We start from the raw sequence: 25,922 nt of genomic DNA, 5'->3' as shown, positions 1-25,922 counted from the left end.
ACTGCACCACCAGGGAAGTCCCTTTACAAAATTTTTTTGTTGTTATTTGGCTGTTCCAGCTCTTAGTTGCAGCACATGGGATCTTTATTGTGGCTGGCAAGATTTTTTAGTTGTGGCATGCATGATCTTTAGTTGCAGCACGTGGGCTCTTAGTTGTGGCATGCGGGAACTAGTTCCCTGACCAGGGATCGAACCCGGGCCCCAGGAATTGGGAGCACAGAGTCTTAACCGTTGGACCACCAGGGAAGTCCCCCTCCTCCTTTTAAAAATATGTGTATATACTTTTTCCTTCTCTTTCTTTTATGATGTAAGATTGATTAAATGTCTGAGGATTCTTAGCTAATTATTTATATCCAAGAAAAAGGCCCTAAATTTAAAAAAACCTGAAAATTCTGTGTTGGTTAAGCTTATCAATAAGTGGGCTTCATTATCTGCTAAACAGGTGGCAAATTACCTTTTTGATAGGTGACCTCTTTATGTCAGTGTTTGTAGATCTTTTTCACTTGGGCAGTTCAGTTTCTCCAGTGGAAGGTTCTCCCCTCTCCTGCCTGGACAGTGTAAGTCTGGCTGCTGGCATTCTGGGACCTGCAGCGCAAGAGGCTGAGAGGAGTCTGACTGTTCCCTATGCAAGCCTTCTCTGAGTCCCTTTGTTTTCATTTAAGCATCTTAACTCTGCCCTCTACTATGTCTAATGTTAGCTCAGATACCAGAGACTCAGGCTTCTCTAGTTTAATTGTTCTCATTTCCCATCGGGTGGAAATGAGGAAGCCATCTGGCATGGGGATGGGGAGCTGGAGGATCAATTGCACTTTATGTGGACTATTTCTCCTGTTTACAGCATTGCCCCTTATTTGTACGTTCTGTGGTGCCTTGGTGCCTCCAATCCTTGAGCCTTTCTGCTTCTCAGCCGATTTCCCGTCCTCAGATGAAAACACCAAAGTAAAGGCTTTTGTGCCCTTTACTCTGCTGAATTAATAAACATGCATCCATTCTGTTTTACATCTTCCAAAAACCTGTTGGTTTCTCTTTATACTGCTTTCAATATCTCTCGATTGCTTTCTAACATTTAATGATGTTTCAGGGAAGAGTGGTTAACTAAAATTCCCTCCTTGGTTTGTTTTTAAAGCTAAAAGACAGACTGTGGCTTTGGAACTGCTTGAATCAGAAAGAAAATATGTCATTAACATCTCTCTGATCCTGAAGATCAAGGCAACATTCCAGGGGTCAGATGGAAAGAGGAATGCCAAAGAGAGAAGGTATCCATGTATTCATTGCCTTTGCTTTTCAGATTAAAATTTAAGGTAAGTTGTTTATTGTTTCCACTTTGGGAATTCTGGGACCTGTAAAGAGTTCCAGATATAGTCTTTGAAAAGAGAGTATCAGTGACAGCAGGTAACCCTTGGCAAGTCTCAAATTTAGATTCTGAGCAGATACGAAAATGAGTGTAGTCTCTGCGGCTTTCGGTGTCCCTGGCCTGTCTGTTAAGAACCTAAAAGAGGAATAAATGCTACAGTGAGGGAGGCATTCCTGTCTGTTGCCATCTGCATGTTCCACTGGGATCCTGGAAGACCCCCCGGAATCACTTCTCATGAAAGTACAGGGAATGGATGCAATGGAGGTCTGAAGTGGCCATTAGATAAATGATACAGGGCTGATATAGCTATGAACTTGGACCTTTTTCATTATTTGTTCACGTGATCCTGGATGATGTGTGAGTCGTGTGTGTGTGCACCTGTGTTGTGGTGCAGTGCTTCCAGAGGGCCTGTGATGGGTTACAACAGCTTGCTAGCCCCAAGGGTACAACACTCCTCCATCTATATCTGTTTCCAAACTTCAGATTTGCTCTGCTTGCCTCTCTGTTGAGAGAAAGCAGGAAAGAGAAACTATGATTTGGTGGGAAAAGACTAATGTAATAAAGATGTAATAATCCAGATCAACTGAGGAAAAGGCCAATCCAAATAAATGAAAAGTCTGGATGACAGACTACTGGAGACAAATACAGCATCGTGACTTTAAGCATTCTGTCGGGTAATACACCCTGCTGGCTCATAAACCGTGGGATGCCCTAACTATGTTTTCCTGATTCTTATCACCCTCCCACCCCCAATCTTACTTGGCTTTGCAGCTGCCAGCAGTACACCCAGTCACCAAAACGCAATGCTCCCCCTATCTGGGTGATTGAGGTAAGAAAATATTCCCTGACAAATCCACCAGTGGCTTAACAATTTTCAAGAATTGTTTCACTGGGACTTCCCTGGCGGTCCAGTGGTTAAGACTCCATGCTTCCAATGCAGGGGGCGCGGATTCGATCCCTAGTTGGGGAACTAAGGTCCCACATGCCGCACGGTGTGGCCAAAATACAAAAAATAAATAAATAAAAAGGAATAAATTTCTTAAAAAAAAAGGAATATTCATTGTTAAAAAAAAAGAATTATGAAGCAAACAAAACAGAAAGCAGCAAGGAGCAGAAAGGGTCATGTGACACTTAAAGCTGTGAACGAGAGGCTCTGGATTGGGTTTTACTTCCTCTCAGCAGCCACCTAGATTCTTGCTGGTCCTTCCTTTCCCTTCTGGCCACTTGATTCCCCCTCCTTCACCCCAGTCGAGCTTGTCCTACCCTCCCAGATTGCCCCTTCTGCCCTCCGAGAAGTCTCTCCGGCCTCTAGCTACCTTGCTGTTGCCAAAGACTTGCTCAGTTTACATTGAAACCAATTTAAAACCCAGTGTACCTTTTGATGGGCTTTGCCTCCACACCTAAGATTCTAAGCCAGCAGCATCTCTTTCCAGGCTCTGGAAATGTGGGGATGGAGCAAGGAGAGAGTAAGGGAGGACTGTTTGCTCTGGAATACAGTAACCAGGCCCCACGCTTGGCACTTCATTTACATTAACTTCATGACATCGTCACAAGAACCCTGTGAATCCTACCTTATAGATGAAGAAACTCAGGTCTAGAGAGGTTTAAAGCCACCAACAGGTGCCAGAACTGAAGCCCAGGCCTGTCTGACCCTGTGTCTTCTGCCCTTTTGACATCACACTGCTTCCCTAAGGACCATGTGATGGCAAAGATACCACCCTGACTAACAGCAATATGCCAAGTGCCTCAGCCAGAAGCCGACTCTGTCTCCTCCTATTTCACAACTTACGCTTCTCTCCTAACCGCCCATAAGTTCTTACTTCAGATCTCAGCTGACTTGTCAGGTAGGGATATATTCTTAGCTCACGGAAGCTCTTTTCTACTTGCCCTCACTTCTACTTTTCATGACCCATTACTGAGGAAGAAGTGGGCCTTTCCCCCAAATCCTGAGATTAAAAAAAATTAAAAGTATCATGCCATCCTCAATGAAAGTAAGACAATGGCTATTTCTCGTATCCATGATAATGCTATTCATGTTAGTTATCTGCTAAGCAAACTTTTTTTTATCTGCTAAGCAACCCAAGAAGAGAAAAGCTTCAACTTAGTATTCTTAGTGCTAATCTCTGGTTCTGAAGTTTGCAATGTTGCCCTTCTCCTACCTGGGGTTAGATCTTCATCCTCCTCATTTACTCACTGTTTCTTTTTTTTTTTAGCTTTCTGAAGCCTCCAGCTGTACTTTATTTAAATAGATCAGCTGAATGAAATACAAAACAGAATGAGATTATTCCTCTTCCCTACTGGCATTGTTCCTCCCACGCAAAGATGAAAATTAATTTATTAACATTTACTATTTTTCCCATCACAAACTGCAAGCCTTCTGCATCTTCTACCCTCACTGAAAAGTCACCTGGGGGTGAAAACAACACCCACTACAACTACTTACCTGACACTCAAACCTGAGGTTGCCACGTCTTCTCAAGCCTATAAAATAAAACTTCAGGTTTTCCGCAGAAAAACGTGAAGCACTCAGGAGTCTCCTCAGGCTGTTTCAAGCCAGCCCTGCCCCTGGCTAAAAGGGCCTGACGCTACAGGGGCAAAGGCTGCCCGCTGAAGCCTGAGGGGGACGTGCAGGCTGTTGTCCATTTGTAGGAGGATCACAGAAGTTGGAGTTCTTGGCTTTTTCCGGTGTGATTCATGCACACAGAGCCACAACCTCAGGCTCAAACAGTCCTGTCTGAACCCTTATCAGGAGGGACAAAGCCAGCTCCACAGGATTGCCAGTTAGCCTTAGAAGCTAAACTGCAGGGCCACATCTACCAAGAGCTCAGCGAGCTGTGTGCTGCAGATCACCACCAGGTGGCACATATTTTAATTATCGATGCCTCACCTTGCAGCTGAAGCTCAGGAGCTGTTTTGACTTAAGAGCTAAGTTATTAATTTGAAACTATAACTGGATTTTCACTGATTGCTTTTAGTTTATTTTTCTCGTTGCTTGAGTACTGTATTGCGGGAGACGAAATTACTTTGAAGGCTTTAGAAAGAATAAACTACTCATGTTGCCATAATCTCACCCCTGGTAAGGGATAGAAAATAAGTTGAGCACGTAATACTTTTGTCTTAATGAAAAACTTGCTTCTGGGAGTCAGGTCTGGCTCCAGGCAAAATAGTGAAATAGATTAAGTGTGTCTGTGCTTCTTTCTCCCTCTGCTCTCCACTTCCTGGCTTACCTCGTCCACACTCTTCCCTGATTTCAAATATTAACCTTATTAAATTAGAAAACAAATTTTAAAGCCTGTTTTCAATATTTGGTACAGAACCCACTGTAAACCATTGCTCTTCATGTAACTTACATGCTTCCATGATGCTTGATGGGAGCCTTAGCCTTTTCTGACCCTCATCCTGAAACCTTACTCTGTTAGCCCAGTGGACAGTCCAGGAGACATCTGGACTCCAACCAAGTTACCAGCTGTCAACTCTGCAAGTACACTGGTCACAGTGTAGCAGAAGGCAGCTTTCTAGAAAGGAAAGAAAAAGAAAGGACAGGACAGGACAGGAAAGGAAGGAAGGAGAGAAAAAGAAAAGCGATAACCCAAGACATATTATATAACCTACAGTGACAACCCATCACAAAGTCATATCTCACCACGGTGCCCTAACATCTCTCAGTGTCACACCAGGAATGTTACCCAAAGTCACTGTCAGCCTCTGGGTGGGGAGAAATCTTTCACATCTAGATCTTTTGCTGGTGCAGTGTTTCACTCTTCCAGTTTGATCAGTTGTGCTTTCCTCCATCAGATTTATGGTCTTCTCCCAGTCAAGACTGTCTCCCAGCCACTCCTCCAAATTCCCTTTGGTCTGGACAGGGATTACTTAGATCTTCTGAGCCCACTGCACCAGCCTAGCACAGGCCTCTCCTCCCACGCTTATGGATCAGCTGGCTCTGCATGTGTGGAGGCACAGAGGGTGGTGAGATGGGGGTGGAAGGAATCCTTGTATCTTTTCACAGGAGGCTGGGTATCCCATTCCGGCATTTGTGTGTCTTCTCTGAGCTACGATCACGGGGGAGTCTTCTTTGCCTGGAGATGGGTTGAAAACACCTCCTTTCAAACTGGCGTCCTTCCTTCTGTTCTCAGCAAAGGTCTGCTTGTTTGCTGTTGGCAAAGCACCCCAACTGTCCACTAATTTACTCTCAGTAGACTCTGGGGAAATATCCAAATAAGTTTGGTTCTCAGCAACAAGCAGGCCATCACTTTCTTCTTTGTTAAACTTGTGGTCTTGGCCGCTCTCCCCTTTTGAGACGGACTGCATTCTGCCTATGGAATGTGTTATCTCTGCTTTCACTTTACTACGGCTAGCCCTTGAATTCTTTGCGCGCGAAGCCAAGGACGCTTACTTGGCAGCCTGTCCCAGGAACCCGCCCGAGACCTGGGACATGACCATTCTCTTGCACCCCAATTTTCCTGCAACCTCTTTACAAAGGATATTAATAAATCTACTTCTTACCTAAAAGAAAAAACAAACAAAAAACCAACCAAACAAACAACAAACAAACCCTCCCCCAAAACCCTGTGGTCTTAAAAGCACAGGGTAACCTATTTTCAATCTCCCTAAGTTACCAAGCTGGAGCTGAAATCCTTGCTGTAGCCCCAGTAAGACTTCACTCTTTCTGTTTCTTCCTTCCTCGCTCCTACAGGCCTCTGCTCCCTCCCTTCTCCATCCAATCCCCCTTCTTCTTCCTCCTATGATTCTCTTTGTCTTTCCTCTCCCCCCATCCTCCTCTAACTTCTCTCTTCTTTCCTTCATTTCCTCTGAAAAAAATGAGGCACACTGAGATGGCTGGGGGGATGTGAGAGCAGGAAGGGGGCTCAGCAAAACTCCTGGGAGTAGCAGGCCAGGCCTAGTTTGTAGCCTCCCCCGGCAAGACTCCATCCTTGCCCAGATTCTTCTTAGAAACTGAAGGAAAGGGAAAAAGGAACACTTTTATGCCCTCATCCCCTGAGCTTTCAGTTGCCAGCTTTAAACAAAATTCCTCCTTACCTAAGTACAGTCTCCTACCCAGTAGCTAAGAATGACCCAGTGCCACCTTAGTGTCCTCATCTGCAGCATTAATTACAATAGACAATTTGCACATCAAGCGGGAATAACTTTAAAACGTTGAAAAAGATTTCCTTTAAAATTTCCACTGTCACATAAATAAGAGTGTACCAGTTAAGCTTTAAAAAGGCCATTCGAGTGATGTGCCCTTTACTAGTTCAATACATTCATATAGGAGCCATCAGTAAAGGGGTCTTTCTATAGTCTGAGGATATCTGCTGTGAGGTTGACGATGACAGACTTTGTTTTGAATACTAAAGGCAGACCTGTGACTCAACATATTTTGAATGGCTGGGAAAATGGGACCTGCTCCATGTATTCTTGTAGAGCCTTTTCTTCTCTACACCTGGTTTGTGTGTCTATTCTGTTCCAAGCCTCTTCCCTGGCTCTTTACGGTACCTTGTCCAGCAGCACCTGGATTTGCTTCATGCTCTGCAGGAAAGGGTCTTGAAGTGGCCACGCCAAGGGGTCCTTGGAGATTTATTCCTTAAGTTAACAAATGATGAGGTAAGTTTTTTTCTTAATCCTTTATAAACTTGAATTATATGTGTCTGTGTCTCCCTTGTCTGTTTCTCTTAATAGAGCATCTAGAACCAGTGAATTTCAGAGTTAGAGGAACTCCTGAGATCTAGTCTAACCTCCTCATTCTACAGATAATGAAATGAAGTTCAAAGAAATTAAAAGCCTTGGCTGAAATCACCCAGCTATCTAGATATTTGTAGATCTGTGGCTAGAACCCAAGTCTTTTAACTTCCAGATCATCACTTTCCACCGTACTATAACTGCCCCCATTGAATATGCACGTGTATGTGTATGTATGTGTGTGTATTTGTGTATAAGTATATATACACGCACATATATATCCATACATACATATAACATAAATATATGAGAGTCTGTATATATGTATATACTTTCACACACAATTTCATTTCCTAGAGATTTTTAAAAATGTGATGGGCAGCTATTTGTCTGGAATGTTTTTTGTTTTCACTTCCCTGGAGAAAGGATGCTAAGGTTTGAAATCTCTATAATGTTCTTCAAAGAAAGTACGATTTAGGCCACAAGTTGCAAACTCAAATGCCTATAGGGCCAGACAATGACATTAGTGAGGAGAAGTGAGCTGAATGTAAAACAATGTGGACTGCGGGGGAAGTGAGCTTAAGTGGAGCACATATGCTTTCAACAAAGAATAGCTACTCAGCTTTATCCAGTTGTTATGCAGGAAAAAAAGGACTAGAGTTACCAGAACTTCTGATATTTTAAGAGAAGCTGGAAATCCAGAATTTTGTACGAAATTTTCTTATTTTAAAAATATTGTGTGGGCTAATTAAAACTGGTCTGCAAGCCAGATTTTGCCTGCAGTTAACCTCTGCATATCGATGATTCTCAGCTGTGATTAATAATACAAAATTTACAAATTATTTACTTGTATAGAGTGGATGTAATACTATCCCTCTAATATCACTTTTACTCATTTGTATTCAGTATGCTTTCTTGAGCTGAAAATTGTTATATCTATGGGAGTATAACTTTGAAAGGTGAGAACTGTTTTCCTGAGGGGATATTCCATAGGTGAATATGCAATTAGTGGAAAAAGTCGAGAATCCCTGGTCTAGAAACTATGAGGTGAGTTTGACAAAGTTCCTCATTTAGATGTAGATGATTGAAGCATTTCATCATTAATGAAAGTAATTAAAAAACAAAATATGCATTTTTATCACTGAACAGCTTTTAAAAATATTTTTCAACTTACATGGCCCCTTCCCTCTGGTTTGGTTTATCATTTCACTTTCTCTCGTTAAAGCAGGGATACTGAGTTTTGTTTTCCAAATCCACAGGAATATTTTCCTTAAAACCAAAAAGATTTTTAAGGTGAATTAAAAAAAAATTTACTACACACATTAAATGAATGATTAAAATCATCTCTGCAAAGTACTCCATTTAATATGCATGACTCTGTAAACATATTAGTTGTTATCATTCCTGTCTCCAGGTTCTTACCATGCCTTTTTCTGCTTGTTTTCAAGAATAATTTTTTGGATTATTATGTTGCTTACCTGAGGGACCTGCCAGAATGCATCTCTTTGGTTCACGTGGTTGTTCTGAAGGAGGTATGTGTGCACTGTCCTTTGGTTACATGTGTAACTATATGATGTTGCTCATCTGCCCAGAAACTACAGCACATGCACTCTGAGCTTGTTCTCCAGGCTGGGGAATGGCTTGAACAGAGCCACTGACATTCCTCCCTGGGGTTAAAGGAGCCCACTCAAGGATCAGTGCCATTGCTTTGGTCTTTGCTGTTCCTTACTGACCCTCTGTTCCATTCCATTGGAAATACAGACAAAGTAAACAGCTATTCTAAGCAGAGATCTTCAGACTGCAGCTTTGCAGCCTTGAGGGGTTTTGGGTTTTACAGGCTCAGACAATATGAACTGAATATTAAATGCATGTTATCCTGTATCTGTCAGTTTATAAGATTATAAAATGGTTTTAGTCATGTTGCTTTAAGTATCGCTTCTGCAATGATATATTAGGTGCTCAATAAGCACATATAAATATAAGACAATTCTAGTTATTTTAGGTCAATAGAAAAGAACCATATCAGGAGCTCTAAAGTTAAGAGTTAATCAAGTTTCACAAGAGGTGAGAGGCTCCATTAACTTTCTACTTCAACCCCCTACTGCTCCCAACCCAGTACAATACCAACCACGTGTTAGCACTCAGCAAATATTTGAGTAAGGGAAAGGAGGCGAAGGGACATGGGAAAAGTCCAGCATGTTTCCTGCTGCCAGGCCAGCTGACCAGTTTCTAATCATACTCCCTTCCCCATTCTCATGAGGCTCCAATCCACCCTTAGTGCCTATTCGTAAACCACTGTAAAGATTACTGGCTGAAGAACCTTAATGAATTTAGTCAACTCATATATAATTTACTGAATGCCCACGGTGCTAAGATGGTGTTGGAGGGTGGGGAAGAGGAGGGAGTCGTTGGGAAACTTGGGTGGATTCTAAAGAAGTGTATGACATGCTCCCTGCTAGAGAAGAGTTGTCTCCTTGAGCATGTCCCCCAACAGATCAATGCTGCCTGACACTCCAGATGAAGAAAATTCTCTTCAGAGAAGAGAGTAAACCCTTCTTACTCTGGGGGAACTGACTCTGGGGTTTGACAGCCAGAGCTGGGGGGACGCTGAAGACTGACTCCAACTTTCTTTCATTCAGGGTGATGAAGAGATTAAGTCTGACATCTATACACTGTTTTTTCACATAGTTCAGCGCATCCCTGAATATCTGATACATCTGCAGGTAGGTATGGCTGGCCAAGCCACTAAACTGATTTTCATGCTAAACAGGTGTTTTTGGCTTCCAATGAAAGACACTGTGAAGGGTCAAGGAATCATGAATATTTCTAAGAAGTGTTTAAATGATTTAGATTGTTATGCTCACCCCATCTCCACCTTGTGGTATGAGCTAAAATCTCATTCTCTAAAACTATTTGGCTTGTGACGCCAAAAATGAAGTTCTACCTTCATTGACCAGCAATTCACACCTATGCTGATCCAGGATCTTTCTATGGCAGCTCCTGCCAGACCCTGGATACCTATTCAGTCCCTTCCACCTTGGTTCTACAGCCATCTAAATGCACCCCTGACTACTACTTTCTTTGGGCTTGCGTCCAAGAGTCTACAATACATTGTGCTTATGTCTTGTGTCACAGGAGAAGCATGGAGAAGCTGATGAGCTGACTTCTTCACACCATTTTCCCGCAGGGTTTGTAGCATCTTGGAGGCAGTAGAATTGAGAAAGAGACTCATCAACACCCCTACCAGCCCCTCTTCTTCCCACCACCCACCTGTTCTGGTTTAATTGCTGACTGATCTTCTTAAGTAATTCAGTGAAAGCATCTCAGAAATGCTTGGGATTTGTCTCAGGTAGAAGTAGCCCAGTATTAATATTAAAAAGACTTTCAATTGTATGTGGCTTTAGATCTTAAATTCTCTCACAGTAATTATCTAATTTAATCTTTTCAACAATCCCATGAAATAGGTATCATTATTAACACTTTTTTAGATAAGGAAATGGAGACCCAAAGAAGTAACTTGCCCAAGTTAAGACACCTGGTCAGTGAAAAAATATAGACCTGAAACCCAGGTCTTGCAAGCAGGTTGTAAGTAAGTAAATAAGAGCCCAGATTCTGCCGTCTGACTTGAGTTCAAATCCTGACTCTGCTACACATTAGATGTGTGACCCAGTGAAGATTACTTAACTTCACTGTGCCTTGATTTCCTTATTTGTTAATTGGAGTAACAATGGCATATATCTAACTGGGTTATGGTAAAAATTAAATGAGAAAATAATGTAAAGGACTTAGTGCTTGGCAATAGGAAGCGCTCAATAACTGTTAGCTTTCCCAAATCCAACCAGCATGCACATTCCACTATAGCACAGCAGGCAATGTAACAGGAGGGGCCCCTAGGCCAGGCTTGATCATAAACATCCCCTCACTTCCAGCCTTGATGCCTGACCTTCTCACCATTGGTCTGACTCCTTTGGGTTATAAGGCATTGCCTATAGACAGTAATTGTTAGAATGGCTCCATTACTTCAGAGATCTAATTAGTAGATCCTTCTAATTTTTCAGATGGAATTATGTTCAAATTCAACTCGAACAGGAGCAATAGTGACTATTATTTTCCCTTGGTGTGATGGACAAAGAGAACAGCAAGTTGGACTTTTCAGTTTGTAATTAAATTGGCCATTTGCATCATTTTGATTAAATGGCTACCAAACTCTCACAACAGATCAAGGCAAGGTACAGAAGAGACGAAACAACTTTTCATTCTAACTATGCAATGCTGCTTCCTTTTTTCCTCCATCCAGAACGTCCTGAAGTTCACAGAGCAGGAACACCCTGACTATTACCTACTTCTTGTGTGTGTTCAACGCCTGCGAGTATTTATCTCACACTACACCCTGCTGTTTCAGTGCAATGAGGATTTGCTTATTCAGAAACGGAAAAAACTCAAGAAGTAAGGTTCTGATGGTGCAGTCTAGAGGGTTGATCAAAGGTGTCTGAGAACAGGGATACAGACGGTCAATGTGAGTGTCTGTCACAAGTAACCACACTGAATGTAAAGCGGCTGAAATGCAGTGATGGAGGCGGAAGAGAAGAGAGAGCAGGGGAGGGAAGAGAGGTGACCAGGTTGGCTACAGGAGGGAGGTACTTACTACCTGGTGGAAATTAATTTAGAAAAATAAGCACTTTTACTCTAATGCTTATGCAGACCTTCTATTATCTCATGTTGCTAACCACCTCAAAAATAGCTGTTTCACTAAACTTGCCAGGTTTAAAGTTGCAGTTTAAAGGCCAGAATGTGATTTCTTTCATTAATTCAAGAAATATTTACTGAGCACTTATTGAATATCAGGCACTGTTCAGCAAACTGAATATACTGCAAAGAACAAAACAGACAAACATCTTTGCCACGTGGAGCTTACTTTCTAGACCTGGGTAGCCAGTTAATAAATAAGTTAGATGGTTTAAGTGCTATGGATAAAAATAAAACAAATAAGGGAGGGGGTGGTGGTTGAAAGGATTTCACACTAAGAGGAAACAGGAAGGACCGATTAAGGAAAATCTGGGCTTATGAGGGAACAGAAGCAACTCATAACAAAGCTTCCTAATAACCTGGAATTCCTTCAACCTCATCCCAATCCAATGAGGAAAACAGAGTCATTTCTGTGCGTGCTTTACACCAGTGAAACATGCTGTGTCCCAAACCAGGGCTCCTCTAATTCTCCTTATACTCCCCTTACCCCCAAACTCAATTCAGCCAATTAATCAGCATCCCTACTCCTACCCAGCATCCAGCTTGCACTATTATGTAAGCAACCTGGTTTGTAGAGAGCCCTGGAGAGACCGAGAACTTCACAGCTGAGCTTCATCTGAGAAATAGTCTGCCTTTCTTGGTATAATGTGTGTATTCAGAGAGCTGATTTCCCATTGTAGACCCTGAGAATAATTACCTCCATTCCATTAGGTCATCCATGGCGAAGCTGTACAAAGGGCTGGCTTCCCAGTGTGCAAATGCCGGGCAAGATGCTTCTCCCACTGCAGGCCCCGAGGCTGTCCGTGACAGTGGGATCCACTCCGAAGAGATGCTGCAACCCTACTCTCCTGCTCCCAGTTCTGGCCCTGCTGTCACGTAAGCACCTGTTGCTGTGGAAAGGTTAATGACAATGCCCTCGCCTCCCAGGTGGCCTGTGTGGGGGTAGCAGGCCAGCCTGTATTAGGAGTATGACCTACAGGACTCCTTCCTCCCTCTTGCCATCAGGTCCATATGTGGCAGGCAAGCAGCTGACCCAAAGTTTGGATCCCAGAGGACGGTACTTATGTTAAAGAGCAGGCCTAGAGGCTGGAGGTTACTCCCAACACTTTTATCACACATAACCACCCTCCACCTACAGCATGAGTCTCTCTGGGTTTGGACAATGACAGAGTGGAAGGGAGTGCTGTAAGATGACAGGAAAGCATTTTACAACCCCACAGAAAGGTGGGAATCCACTTAATGTCTACAAAAGACGTAGTGGAGAAAAAGGTTTCCCAGTCAGGGGTCAGAGGAAGTCTGGGCTCTGAGGATGAGAAATAGGTCAGAGGTGATACAGAAAGAAGGTTGTTTAGCCCTTCCCAATTCTCCTTGAAGCTTCTTCAGAAAGGGACTTCATGACCTCTGTTCTTATGACAGCTTCTCTGAAAGCTGTTCTGGGCAGTGGATGGATTTGACAGTCTCTTAAAGTCACTGCACACAACCCTCTCGCACACGAAGCTGGATTATCATTCAGCCAACTTCTTGATGATCTTTAGGGTAAGGATTAGGCTATTTACATATCTGGAACTCATTTTACCTCTGAAGGATGTCAACTTGGCCACCTTTGAAACTGGGACTTCTGGAAGAATAAGGGAAACCAAAACTCAAAATTCCAAACCCCCAATTTACCAAATATAGACAATTCTCATAAAACTAATTCCTTAGACTATAATTTCTACTTTGGGTTTTATTATCTTAAGGAAAATTTAGAAATCATGCAAGAAGCTACTTTTCTAAAACTACAATGAAGTGAGAGGTAGGCAGTTGAGATTACTTCAATGTTTAATCCCTACAGTTTTTAGAATGCTAATTACAGTCACTGGAAGGAGCAACTGATCAATAACACAAAATAAATCCTGTTTGCTTTCTGCCCTTATCTCTTAAAATTGAGAACATTTGTCAGTGAGAGATGGAAGTGCAAATGTGGAGGCAGAAGGGAGAAATTTTATCATCATTCTGAAAACCTATGAGACATTCACTTTTCTATAAATAGAGCCCAGGATGATTTTCTTACTATAGAGAAAATCCTGGAAGTCCTATAAGGAGAGAACTCCTTACAGAAAAAAATACCTTTCCTGAGTGGGGAGTGGGAGACAGGAAGTGGAATTTTAGTTTGTGGATCACTTCAGCTCTTAGAACAGTGACAGAACTCTCTACTTTGAAGTGAGACAAATACAGCCAAAAAAAGAAATCCCTAGAGATTATATCCAGACTGAAGAAGATGGCTGCCGTTGCACTCTGTGCTAGAAACATAACCAGAAAAAAACCCAACAAGTCTTCCAAGTTAAAAGAGAATTCAAGTCAATATTTCATTTTACTATTTTTTTCACCTCTGTCAATGTGAGACCTAATTTTCATCTTAAGACCACCAGAGAAAGATACTCAGTGTTAGCATTTACAACTGCATTCTTTATGCATTTCTGTGGTAGAACTAAGTATGAATAAATAAACTAGCACAACCAGTTTGGGTCAGTGTGTAGTAGTCCACTCACATCTGTCTGGCAATTAATTCCAGCAGAACTGGCAAACCACATCCAATCTGATGGGTATTCTATCCAAGCATCCAATGTTATTCTTCATCCATGATTAACCAAAAAAACCCTGCATGAAATTGGGCATATTCAAAGTGACAGCCTTTTCATTTCAGTAATGTTTTTTTGGGTGGAAGTTTGAGACGACTTATATAGCATGCTTTATAGCCACAAGGAATTTTTAGTTTATTATGACAATTTCAAACATACAGAAAAGTAAAATGGACACTAAACTCCACACACCAACATTCAGATTCAACGGTTATCAAGATTGTACTCCACTTACTTCATCTGGGAATTAATTCTTAAGCATTAAGATCCACGAGTTGAACACAAGTTGTTTCCATGATTTTACATGACTCTGCTAGGGCAAGAAAGGGAGAGAAGAGAGAAAAGAGGTGCCTTGGGGCCTTGACAAGTGGTGGGAAGGGTCGGAGATTCCACATGGGGAATGATGAGCATCGTTGGCGAACCAGCCATCTCTGCGCAGTGCCTCTGGGCTCAGACGGGTACTTCCGGCATCCCCTTCACAGATGGTCATTTTCACTCTCCCACTTGGGGGACCAGGGCTCGTGGGGACTCCTTAATTTGAGAAGCCTGTGTCGCTTGGTAGGTAACACACGTAGGCGGCTGGGCGGGACTGAGAGGAGGGAGTCGGCAGTTTGCACCTAAGCGGTATCCGGCAGGCAGTGTGTTGGTCCCGGCCTTGCGCTGCTCGGTGAGAGGCGTGCACTAACAAACCGTAAGCACACTTGTTTTGTATTCTCTTTCCCCTTTAAAGACATTTGATGCCCCCAGTGAAGAAAAGCCAACAACAGCAAAGCTTGATGGAGAGCATGCAGCCCGGAAAGCCCAGTGACTGGGAGATAGAGGGCAGAAAGCACGAGAGGCCTGAGAGCCTCCTGGCGCCGGGGCAGTTCTGTGCCGCCGAGCAGGATGTGAAGGCGCTCGCTGGGCCCCTGCAGGCCATCCCGGAGATGGACTTCGAGCCCTCTCCGGCCGAGCAGCTGGGCAACGTGGAGCGCTCCCTGCGCGCCCCGGCCGAGCTCCTGCCCGACGCCCGCGGCTACGTGCCCGCGGCCTACGACGAGTTCGAATACGGCGGCGAGATCTTCGCGCTGCCCGCGCCCTACGACGAGGAGCCCTTCCAGGCGCCGGCCCTCTTCGAGAACTGCTCGCCCGCCTCTTCCGAGTCCAGCCTGGACATCTGCTTCCTGCGGCCCGTCAGCTTCGCCGTGGAGGCCGAACGGCCCGAGCACCCGCTGCAGCCCCTGCCCAAGAGCGCGACGTCTCCGGCGGGCAGCAGCAGCGCCTACAAGCTGGAGGCGGCGACGCATGCGCACGGCAAGGCCAAGCCGCTGAGCCGCTCGCTCAAGGAGTTCCCGCGCGCGCCGCCCCCCGAGGGCGTGGCCCCGCGCCTCTACAGCACGCGCAGCAGCAGCGGCGGCCGCGCGCCGCTCAAGGCCGAGCGCGCTGCGCAGCCGCACGGCTCGGCCTCCTCCGCCCGTGGCGCGCCCAGAACCTTCTTTCCCCAACAGAGGTCCCAAAGCGAAAAGCAGACCTATTTGGAAGTAAGGAGGGTAAAGTAAAACCGACCCCAAACCCACAGCGCTGGCAGCCCCGGGCCTAGATCTTCAGGGTGCAGCCTGGGCTCACCTAGCGTGGAGGGGAAGCAGGCTGGCCAGGCGGGGGCGCAGAGGCCGGGCTGGGCGAGGATGTTGAGGGAGAGCCTGGGTTAAAGGCTTGACTATCAGTGGCCCTCGGAGGAGAGCGTTAGCTTCCACTCTGCAGTGCTAGGACACAGGAGCATGCCTTACCTATATATGTAGGACGCCCGAAAGACTAGGACTCCTAGTAGACCTGATTAAAACACCTCCCCCCCCCCCCGCCAAGTGAAAGAGTTAGAGGTATTCTCTGCCTTGCTGCTTAAGCTGTGGCACCTACCAGCTGCACTTCACTTGCGGGGCACTGCACGCAAGTCCCAGGCCTGTCTGTTTCTTCCTTTGCCTGTTAGGCGCACCCCTTGTTTACACGTTCAAAATATCGAGCCCTGTGTGCCAGCCTACTGTACTCCCCGACCTGCACCCTTGTTTGTAGCTAGGGAGGAGGCAAGTTGCCCTCTCTCACTGAGGACTCCCTGCAAAATTGACTGCAAAGTTCATTACCGCTTGCTTTCCTTTTGCCTGGAAAAGGGTGTCACCTTACTTGGCAGACTCCAGTGGGACGAGGACAACACAAAATAGTCAAGGAAGCATTGACTCACAAACACCTACTTTGGCCTCTATATCGATGTTTGGTATTTTGATGTCTAACCTTGGAGTCTGCAAGCCTTGGGAGATTTAAAGAGGTGTTTAAATACACATCCATGAAAGGACTAATAGTTCCTGAGCAAATAATTTATCTGCACGTGATTGGAACAAAGGCAATTTCTGATTGAACGGAGTAAACAGTGTAGCTTTGACCTGTGCCCCCATCCTTCCTGTTAAACATTTTAGAAGTGGTGGTTAGGGTTTACAGGGCAACTCTGTATTGATTGATACATCTTGAAAATGACAGTCCAGGACTGCCTTTACCTGCACGACGTATCCCTTGCATCCAGCACTAGGGATCCTTTGCCTAGGTGAGAAAGGGTTTCTCCCAGGAATGAGGGCCCTGCATTCCACCTGTTTCTATTTCCAAGTGAATGGGAAGAGATCGAAGATCATTGACTCCTTTCATTCATTCATTTTTCAGCAAACACTGAGCACCTGCCTTGCACCAGGCTCTGTGTGAAGTGCTGAGGGTTCAAAAATAAACGGCATCCAGTCTCTGCCCTCCAAGGCCACTGGCTTAGCCCAGGAAGGAGACGCATAAACACAGAATTATAATAAACGGTGGAAGCACATGGGAGGGTATTTAAACCCTCCTAAGGTGATGATGGTCAGAGAAGTCTCCTAGATAGTTTGAACGTCTGAATTCAATTTTAAAAGCTGCTTAAAAGTTGGCTAAGTGAAGAGAGGGGTAGGGAAATATGAAAAAAGGCTCATGGGCCTTTTACAAAAACGGCAGGGTGAGTTTTTCTTTGTAAATATTGTCCCAGGTGGGAGTGGTGGACATTAGGCCAGAGGAACATGAAGAGCCTTGGAGCTTGCCGCCCACCTGGACTCCAGAAATCAAAGTCTGTGTCTGCTTCCTGAGAGGGCAGAAACGCCTTAGTGTGCCCAGCTAAGGTTGCTGAGTTTCCCCAGGATTCTCAGATTTCCTTCTGCCTCTGATTTTCAACTCTAAACTTTATAAAATTCTATTAGGTAAAATTTCTTAGACAAATCAAAGTTAGGTGTGTGTCAAAGTTTAAAAGTTCATTAACAAGGGAAGTAGAAAGGAAATAATAGTGCCAATTCAAAGAGACTTGGGATGGGCAGAGATATACATACAAAATCTTATAACTAGTATAGTCTAAGCTGCAAAGAATGCTTTTATTTCATATGTTCATAAAAATGTCTTTTTTTCCCTAGCTGATGTGTGAAAAATTGGAAGCTCAACAATTGCTAGGCAAAAACCATTAATCAGAGCGAGATGGGGTTTTAGTTGCAAAAGATTAACCCTTCAAAAGCCCCATCTTTAAAGATATCAGCTCTTTCCTGCTGAGATGTGCAAAGTTCCTAGGGTTCCAACTCCTCAAATATACTCTGTGTATCTTCCACCCCTGCCCTCAGAGCCAACCAAACCCTAGTCTTTAGTGTTCTGTCTCTAAGAGTCAAGAAAGAAGACACTATGTTTTAGTGGAAAGAGCACCTGACTGGGGTGTCAGGAGATCCCGGTTCTAGTCCTGACTCTGCTGCCAGAGAGCTGTGTGCTTTTGGAGAAGTCATTTGGCTGCTCTGTGCCTCCAGTTTTCTCATCTGTGAAATAAGACAATCTATACCTACCTCACAGGGTTGTGTGAGGATAAGGCCAAATAAGATAAAGTTTGTGAATATGCTTCGTAAAGTATGGAATGCTGTACAAATGCAAGATATTATCAAGATGATTCCACAGAAAGATTTTCCTAAAACTATTAATAGATTTAGTCCTAAAAAGTCCCTAAAAGCCCACTTCTCAAAATATGCTCCTTGGGCTAGTAGTAAATGTATTACTTGGGAGCTTGTTATAAATGCAGGATTTGGGCTCCACCCGTGACCAACTTAATCAGAATCTGCATTTTATCAAGATTCCCAGGTGATTCATACAAACATTAGGTGCAGGTGGGTTGGCACATACCTTAAACTGCTGGTTTTCAAAATCTAAGTGTGCAAAAAGATTTTCTAGGCCTAACTTCAGAGATTCTGGTTCAGATAGTCTGGCTTGGGGCTCAGGAGTTTACATTTAAATAAAGGCCCCAGTTGATCCTGTAGCCCCAGGACCACACTTTCAGAACGCTACACTAAGCCATTAAGATGTTGATCTCCGTGGTTTAGTTATGAATCTTCATAGAATCTCAGAGACTCTCTAGATCTGCTACTACAACCCTGAGTTAAGGTCTCAAAGTCAAACCCATATGTTTCCTGAAAAAAATTTGTCCCCACTGTTTGCTCTCTATCAGCAAGCATTCACCGATCCAATTCATGAACGTTTCACGATGGTTTTTGCTTTGACTTCTCGGCTTCTCTTTTTGGTTCAAAGTTAAGTAGCTATTTTAGGTTGCTTTTTAAAAAGAAACTAGAGAGTTCACAAAAGATAGACGCTTGCTTTTAATTTATTTTAACTTTACACTGTAAATAGCATGGATTAAGAATTGTAAAAGGCATGCGTGCAGGTTGGAAATAGGAGTTGACATTAATTTCTAAATAGATCCGACCTCTCAAAAACTCCTTCCATCATTAATGTCTAAAGTGGAGAATTAGGAACACGAATTTAAACTAGTATGAAAATCAAGAAACTTTTTTATTTTGTAGAAAGAGAAACATAGCCAGGGATATGAGGGGACTACTGCTGGTTTTCCAGCAAGACAATATTGTTGCCAGAAGAAGTTAATCTTCCTTTATTTCCTGATCTTTAATTATTGTTATATCATAACCCTACTCTAGACTATTTGCCTTGATATGTAGAAAATACTTCTACACTCAGCAGAAAATTATCCTCTTTTCAACTACTGGTTTCTTAATTAGCCTAGGTTTGCTTTGGTTGGAATAGGGTGCCCGCCATTAGCCTTTTGGAGTGGGAGAGGAAAGTGACAAGTTAAAAAAATTGTCCCATAGTCAGGATCAATATTAACTTTTGAAAAGAGTAAAAATACACCCCTCTTTTATGTTTTCAGGAGATGCATTTAGAAGACGCCACGAGATTCTGTCCAAAGGAAGAAAGAGAAAGTGAACAAACATCTTTCAGCGATCAAAACCCCAGGCAAGACCAGAAAGGGGGCTTTCGCAGCTCCTTCCGCAAGCTCTTTAAAAAGAAGTGAGTAGCCCTTAGACAAGACAGCATTGTAACTCATTTCCCTGTGGGCTAAGTCTTGAGGTTTTAACAGTAATAAGTATCAAGTAGCCTGGTTTCACACAACTGCTTCAAGCTCAGTGCCTGCACCCAGTAGCCACGATTCCTGCCAGGTGAAGATGTTTCTCATTGTGATCTCGTAGAGTAAAAGCAAACTCAGCTCTGTCCTCTGCTGCTTCTGTCTTTTAGCCCTACTTCCTTGTTCCCAAAGTCGTGTGTTCTGAGAGGAGTGAGCAGAGGAGGTCCCCTAGGAAATCCCCTTTGGCTGGGAGGAGTGGGATCCACCATTGGAGTTGGGTGTAATGGGTGCGCCAGCAGGATCTCCCCACCTGTGGAAAGTTTTCTAAGGCATCACAGCGCTTCTGCCTGTAGGGGCCTATAGTCATCCTGGTTGCTAGTGCATATTTCTGGGGACTTCTGCCAGTGTTTTCCTTAGCAGAAATGATTGAATGGATTTGGCTTGGGTCCTAGTTAAAAAAATCACTTTAATGGAGTTTCCATACTCCATAGGAGGCAAAAACAAGGCCTCTCCCTCCTGTGATCCTTCTAAGATTCTCGGTCCTTGCTGTGTGGAATCACCCACCTGTCATTTCGGTCAGCACTTATTAGCACTGTCTCGCAGACTGGGAGACCATGGCCAAACCCCAGCATGAAATGTAAGAAGAAAGAGCTGAGCGTTAGCATTTGATGGTGGGGGGGTCTCCAGTCCAGCCATCGCGTGCCTGGAAGATGGCTGTCTCTCTCTCCACTGGTCCTCAGGCCTGTTCCCTCTCCCTTAGAGAGATTTCGCCTGCTACTTAGTTTCTCTTGGAAGAGGAGGTTCTTGAAGTGAGTTTTAAACAGTAAATCTTCCCATTTTAGTGGATGGAAAAGTTAAAGACACTATGGCTGACTTTACAGAGCTGCTGATAAGTGACGAAGCACAGGGAAATCACTTTCTCCTGATTTAGGTAATGGTCTTGATGGAAGAATTGGGGGCAGGCCTGGAGTGAGGACTTTTTTTGATGGTTTGTCCAATTCCTCTCTGATAGGGAGGGTAGTACTGAGATTAGTAGGTCTCTGATTGTTGGGCCCACCTGTTGTGACTGGAAGAAGAAGGAAAGGGGGAGAAACTACTGCAGTGAGACAGCCCCACTCCATGAGTCCCCTTACAGTTTTGCTAACGTAGCCCCGTGCGTGCATGACTATTGCTAGATCCGCTTTATTCTGGGGGTAATGAGCTGAGAATTGTTCCCCTCTCTCTAGGATCATAGATTTAGATCTTTCCTGACCCAGTACCTATTGTCAGGTTTTTTTTTTAAAAAAATATTTATTTATTTTGGCTGCTCCGGGTCTTTAGTTGCAGTGTGCACGTGGGATCTGGTTCCCTGACTAGGGATCGAACCTGGGCCGCCTGCATTGGGAGGGAGAGCCCCCTACTGACAGGTTTGACAGGGTGGAGAGAACTGGAGGCAGACAGCTCTCCAGCCTGACCCTGGGATTTAGGCTTCTGAAATTTTCTGAGGGCTCCAAACTCCTAAGGACACTGCTTGAGCCTATCTTTTTATTTTATTTTATTTTATCTATCTATTTATTTATTTAGTTTTGGCTGCGTTGGGTCTTTATTGCTGCCCACAGACTTTCTCTCTAGTTGCGGCGAGCGGGGGCTCTTCTTGGTTGTGGTGCGCGGGCTTCTCATTGCAGTGGTTTCTCTTGCTGTGGAGCACGGGCTCTAGGTGCGTGGGCTTCAGTAGTTATGGCGCACGGGCTCAGTAGTTGTGGCTCGCGGGCTCTAGAGCACAGGCTCAGTAGTTGTGGCACATGGGCTTAGCTGCTCCACGGCATGTGGGATCTTCCCGGACCAGGGCTCGAACCCGTGTTCCCTGGACTGGCAGGCGCATTCTTAACCACTGTGCCACCAGGGAAGCCCTGAGCCTATCTTTTTATTTTTACTTATTTTTAAGCCACAGTACTTCCCAGGAAAACAGCCACTTTTTGCCCAGTGCCATTTATAGTGACTGGGTGCTGTCTGTTAGAAAGCAATGAGTAATGGATCCACCATGGCTCCTTTACAAATTCCCGTTTTTCAGGGATGCAAGAAAACACTCTGCCAGTTACCTGAGGCAGAGGGAGTGGGCTTTTCCTCTCTGTATCCAGTGGGCTTGTCCTCTCTGTATCTAGGAGCAATGGGTAAGAGGAAGAACTTTCTAAAAATGCAGCTGCCTGGAACTGGAGCTGGCTGCCTCACGAGGGAGTGGGTTCTCTTAAGGAGAAGCTAGATGACCCTGGTCAGGGATGCTGTGAAAGGGATTGCCACACTGGGTGGGAGATCATTGTCACTTGAGTGCTTTGTAGTCCTGAGATTTGCTTTATCTGTAGTTTGACTTTGTTGTAGATCAGTCTGGGTGATCACCTCTTTTTAACACCTGAAACAAGAAATTAATGTGGCCTGGGACCTCTAATTTTAAAGACTCACCATGTAGAAGACCAGATTTTGTCTTTCTGTAGCCTCCCCCACCCCTTGGTTCAGTGCTGAGCACGTGCTGTGGACTCTCCAAATTTTCATGTTGGTTAACTGCTTTCAGCCCTCTTGCAGCTTTTTGGGATCCTTTTTAGAGGGCCAGAGTCCTCTTATCCTTTTTCATAGATGAGTGCCTCCTGCATCAATCCAACTGCTGCCACCAATCCTGGTACTGCCTTTGTATTTCAGATTTGAAGTGTTACACGGATGGAAGTAAAGGTGGCGCCACACAGATGGCTGCTCCCTCTGGCAGGCTTTCCTGGCTTTTTAGATCTTGTGTAGAACTGTGAGCACCATCATGTGATGCTTGCTTATCGCCTCGTGTCCAGGGTGCTGCGGTGCGCACTTTGGGGACTTGGCATGGGATAAAGGAGCAGCTCCAGTAGCTTTTCCTGAGTATTTTCATCCAAGAACCATGGAAAGTTTGTTCCATTATGCTGAAGTAGAGACGAAGGGCAGGGAGGCCCCAGTGTAGCACAGAAAGGTCAGTGGCTCTTAACTCAGATGAGAATCCTCGATTCTTCTCATTAATGGAACATCCTTTATTATATGCACGTGCTGTGCGAGATGCTTGTCTAGGAATTGTGAGTGGCTTGGTTGGTCACAGCTGTTAGTAGGAACTTGCACCCTGAAGCCAGGCATGCGGACAGGTACAGGGAGGAACCAGAAAGAAGGAGAATCAGCCCATTCTCCTCCCATGTGTTGGGAGGTCAGGCTGGCAGCAAGCTCTGGGACTTCAAGACGTGGTTCATCCCGGGTACTGGAGTCACGTCAGAGGCTGGCCTCAGAGGCCCAAAAGGGACCAGTGCCAGAAAAGCCATGTGTGTCACATCAGGGGCTCGCTGCCTGCCTCTCCCACGGCCCTCTGGAGGCTCACTCCCGTCTGCACTGACACACGTTTTGTATCCATAGGGGCTTGTTTGGCTGGTGGGCCCACCCACCCAGAATGCTGCTTCGGGACGAAGCTAGGCATGGAGCCAGATGCAACAGAAAACCTGAGAAAGGGTTCTCTTCCCTCTGAGGCTGGGAGGGCCGAATGCTCCTACCCACAAGAATTCAAAAGGGAGAGTCAAGCTGACATCATAAAACAAAAAAAATCCTGAAAAATGCCCAAGATATTTGGGGAAAAGGATGACGCTCTGATTGTTTCTATCTCGGGCACATTTGTCCTGGGTAGATGCCAGGTCATGTGTCCCTGAGAGCTGCCCAGAATTGGTCAGAATAAAGACTGCATATCTTAAAGTTGGAAAATGTTAAATGATTTAAAAAGTTTTCAATGACGATTCTTAGAAGACAGGAACAGACCTAATGTGATAGACTGATGCTGGACTGAATCCTTGTCCCCCTGCCTTTGAGCAGGACGGTAGGCAGACTATCCCATTCTGCAAGGATCTATCTGGAGGCTTTCAAAAACTTAAATCTAGACTGTCCTGAAGCCTGAGACAGATGCTACTTCATCTTTATACATAAATCTTGCACTTAAGCCAATAAGTAGTCTTGGTTGGGGGTGTGCATGGGGGAAGAAGGGTTACGTAAAACAGCTTAGGGGCAGGGAATGTAGATGCTTTCTCTTTTTATCCTCAACTCTGGGGGGAGTGGAAGACAAAGAGTATGGCTTCCAAATGATTAATTCTGTTTCCTCACCCATTTCTTCCTCTTTAGCACTTTGTAACTCACATGCCTCAGAGTGTCTCCTTCCCAGTCAGCACCCTCCCTCTACCAGTCGCATCAGAATCTCTTATTTTCTTAACCACACACTGCAGAGAGAGCACTTCTGCAGGGCCCCATATGATTGTCAGTGAATCCACTTCGTGTCCTGTCAGCTGTCTTTGCATCTACTCAGCCTTGGCTATGGAACAGACCATGCAATAGAAAGGACTACTAAAGAATCAATTGATAACTTTACCCTCACCTTCTTCTCTGCCTCCTTAGAGCCTATCTCAAGTTCTTTCTCCATTCTTACCCACTTTGGGGTTCTCTCTCATTTACCATTTCACTTCCTTATACAACTTGAAAACTGAAGGAGATGGCTGAAAGGATAACATTTACTTAAACCTGATTACAGATGTTACTCAGTAGGTCACTGGAAATCAGTCACTAAGTTAAGGATCTTCAGTGTTCTAGGTACTGTCATTAGGAGCTTACGATCCAAATGTAAGAGTAACCTAGCTACAAGGTTTAGTACCTAGAACATAGTAACCCCTCTACAGATATACTTTAAATGAACATTCATTTGTCACCCTGTTGATTACCTGGGCCAACTGATTTGGCTGACAGGATGGGTGTTCCCCTGCTCCCTTACTTCTCCATCTGCATGTTCCTAAAGCTTTCAAGGCGGAGTCTTTCCATCAGAAAACCAACCCTTCTTAAGTCAGAGGGTCCTGCAGCACTAATTCCAGCCCTCCTCCCTTCCCCCGCTCCAAACAAACTTTAAGGCTTACCATAGCAAACTGCTACTTGTATGACCCACCCAACTTGTGATTTGTCTTCATCCCTGTCAGTTGAGTGGAAGGAAAGTTAGTGACAGGTCCGTTCTTTCCCGTCAATTATTTGGATGGCTGTGTCGGAATGTACTAGGTGCTGTCCTACCCTTACCCAGCAAGCGTTTGCCTTCCTAGCCCTTTATGTGTTCCCAGTTCTGCCCTGCAGTCAGCCAAAATGGCCCCAGGAACTCAAAAGCCATTTCTGTTTTATCGAGAAAGGGGATAAAAGCAAATACACTAGCTCTTTCTCCTAGATTCTGCAGCTTATGTCTCAGTAATTTAGGTATGCATTACTCGAGAGCCACACCTTTGGAGGAGTCCATGAGTTTAGGTGGCCATATTTCATTAGAAAGAAACCAGTTAAAAATATCTTTAAAAGGATAAAAATGAGCTTTTAGTCATAGCTACAGTAGAATGCTGGATTTTGAAAATGATTAACAAGTTAGTCATTAGTTAATTGTTAGTTAATATCAAGACCTGTGGAGCCATTCACACACCTGCAGACATAGAGAAGGTGGTTTGTGAGAAGAGCAGTTAAAGAAAAAACTAAGCTGAGTTTGTGGACCTTGAAAACTAGACAGGGCGATTTTGGCATTTGTTTCAGAAATGGGAACGCAACTGGTGAAGATTTCTGTGGTCCTTGGGGCTGGTGGTGACATCAAAGCTTTCCCATTTCCAGGTAAACATGAAACAGTTGCATGTTGGAACCATCAAAGTATGACATGTTGGGTTTTGGAGAGATCAGATATAGCTAAGAGGGGAAATGGAAGGTAAAGATTTTAAGTTTTGAGCAATGACCTTCTGATGAGAAACTGTCATTTGGGAAAACAATTAAGAAACACCAGCCAGATTCAAATCTTGCTTCCTACTTCCTGCCCCCCAAACTTTAGGCGTTCTTAGTCTTCTGGATAACAGAAGATGTGGGGAAAGAAGGACATGGTCAAAAATCTATCTTCCTAACATTTTGGGTGCAGTGTACTAACCAGGGAAGATCTGAACTGGAGGTAGCTGGGAGTTCTGAGAGAAGGCCTGGAGCTTCAGGGTGGGACCTGTGGAGGTGGTCTCAAGGGAGAGTTCCAGGGGGTCTTCTGCGCTGAAAAGGAAGAGGACTTTCACCCCACTCGGCTGTCATCTTATTGAAT

General features: G+C 44.4%; 1 protein-coding gene across 1 annotated transcript in view; it reads left to right on the top strand.

Annotated features, from left to right (window-relative positions):
- Positions 1-25,922, top strand: part of ARHGEF33 (Rho guanine nucleotide exchange factor 33) — a 45,258-nt gene that overhangs the window by 14,641 nt on the left and 4,695 nt on the right. Inside the window, exons 9-16 of the mRNA XM_027113914.1 lie at positions 1,127-1,256; positions 6,823-6,955; positions 8,479-8,562; positions 9,670-9,753; positions 11,328-11,476; positions 12,488-12,652; positions 15,128-15,926; positions 19,622-19,761. Coding sequence (XP_026969715.1) covers positions 1,127-1,256; positions 6,823-6,955; positions 8,479-8,562; positions 9,670-9,753; positions 11,328-11,476; positions 12,488-12,652; positions 15,128-15,926; positions 19,622-19,761 — 1,684 coding nt within the window. The remainder of the gene's footprint in view (positions 1-1,126; positions 1,257-6,822; positions 6,956-8,478; positions 8,563-9,669; positions 9,754-11,327; positions 11,477-12,487; positions 12,653-15,127; positions 15,927-19,621; positions 19,762-25,922) is intronic.

This window comes from Aethalodelphis obliquidens, unplaced genomic scaffold, assembly GCF_003676395.1.
Source record: "Aethalodelphis obliquidens isolate GAN/ISIS:26980383/991018 unplaced genomic scaffold, ASM367639v1 scaffold12, whole genome shotgun sequence".
In the NCBI taxonomy this organism is placed as follows: Eukaryota; Metazoa; Chordata; class Mammalia; order Artiodactyla; family Delphinidae; genus Aethalodelphis; species Aethalodelphis obliquidens.
This window is presented reverse-complemented; position numbering and strand designations above follow the sequence as displayed.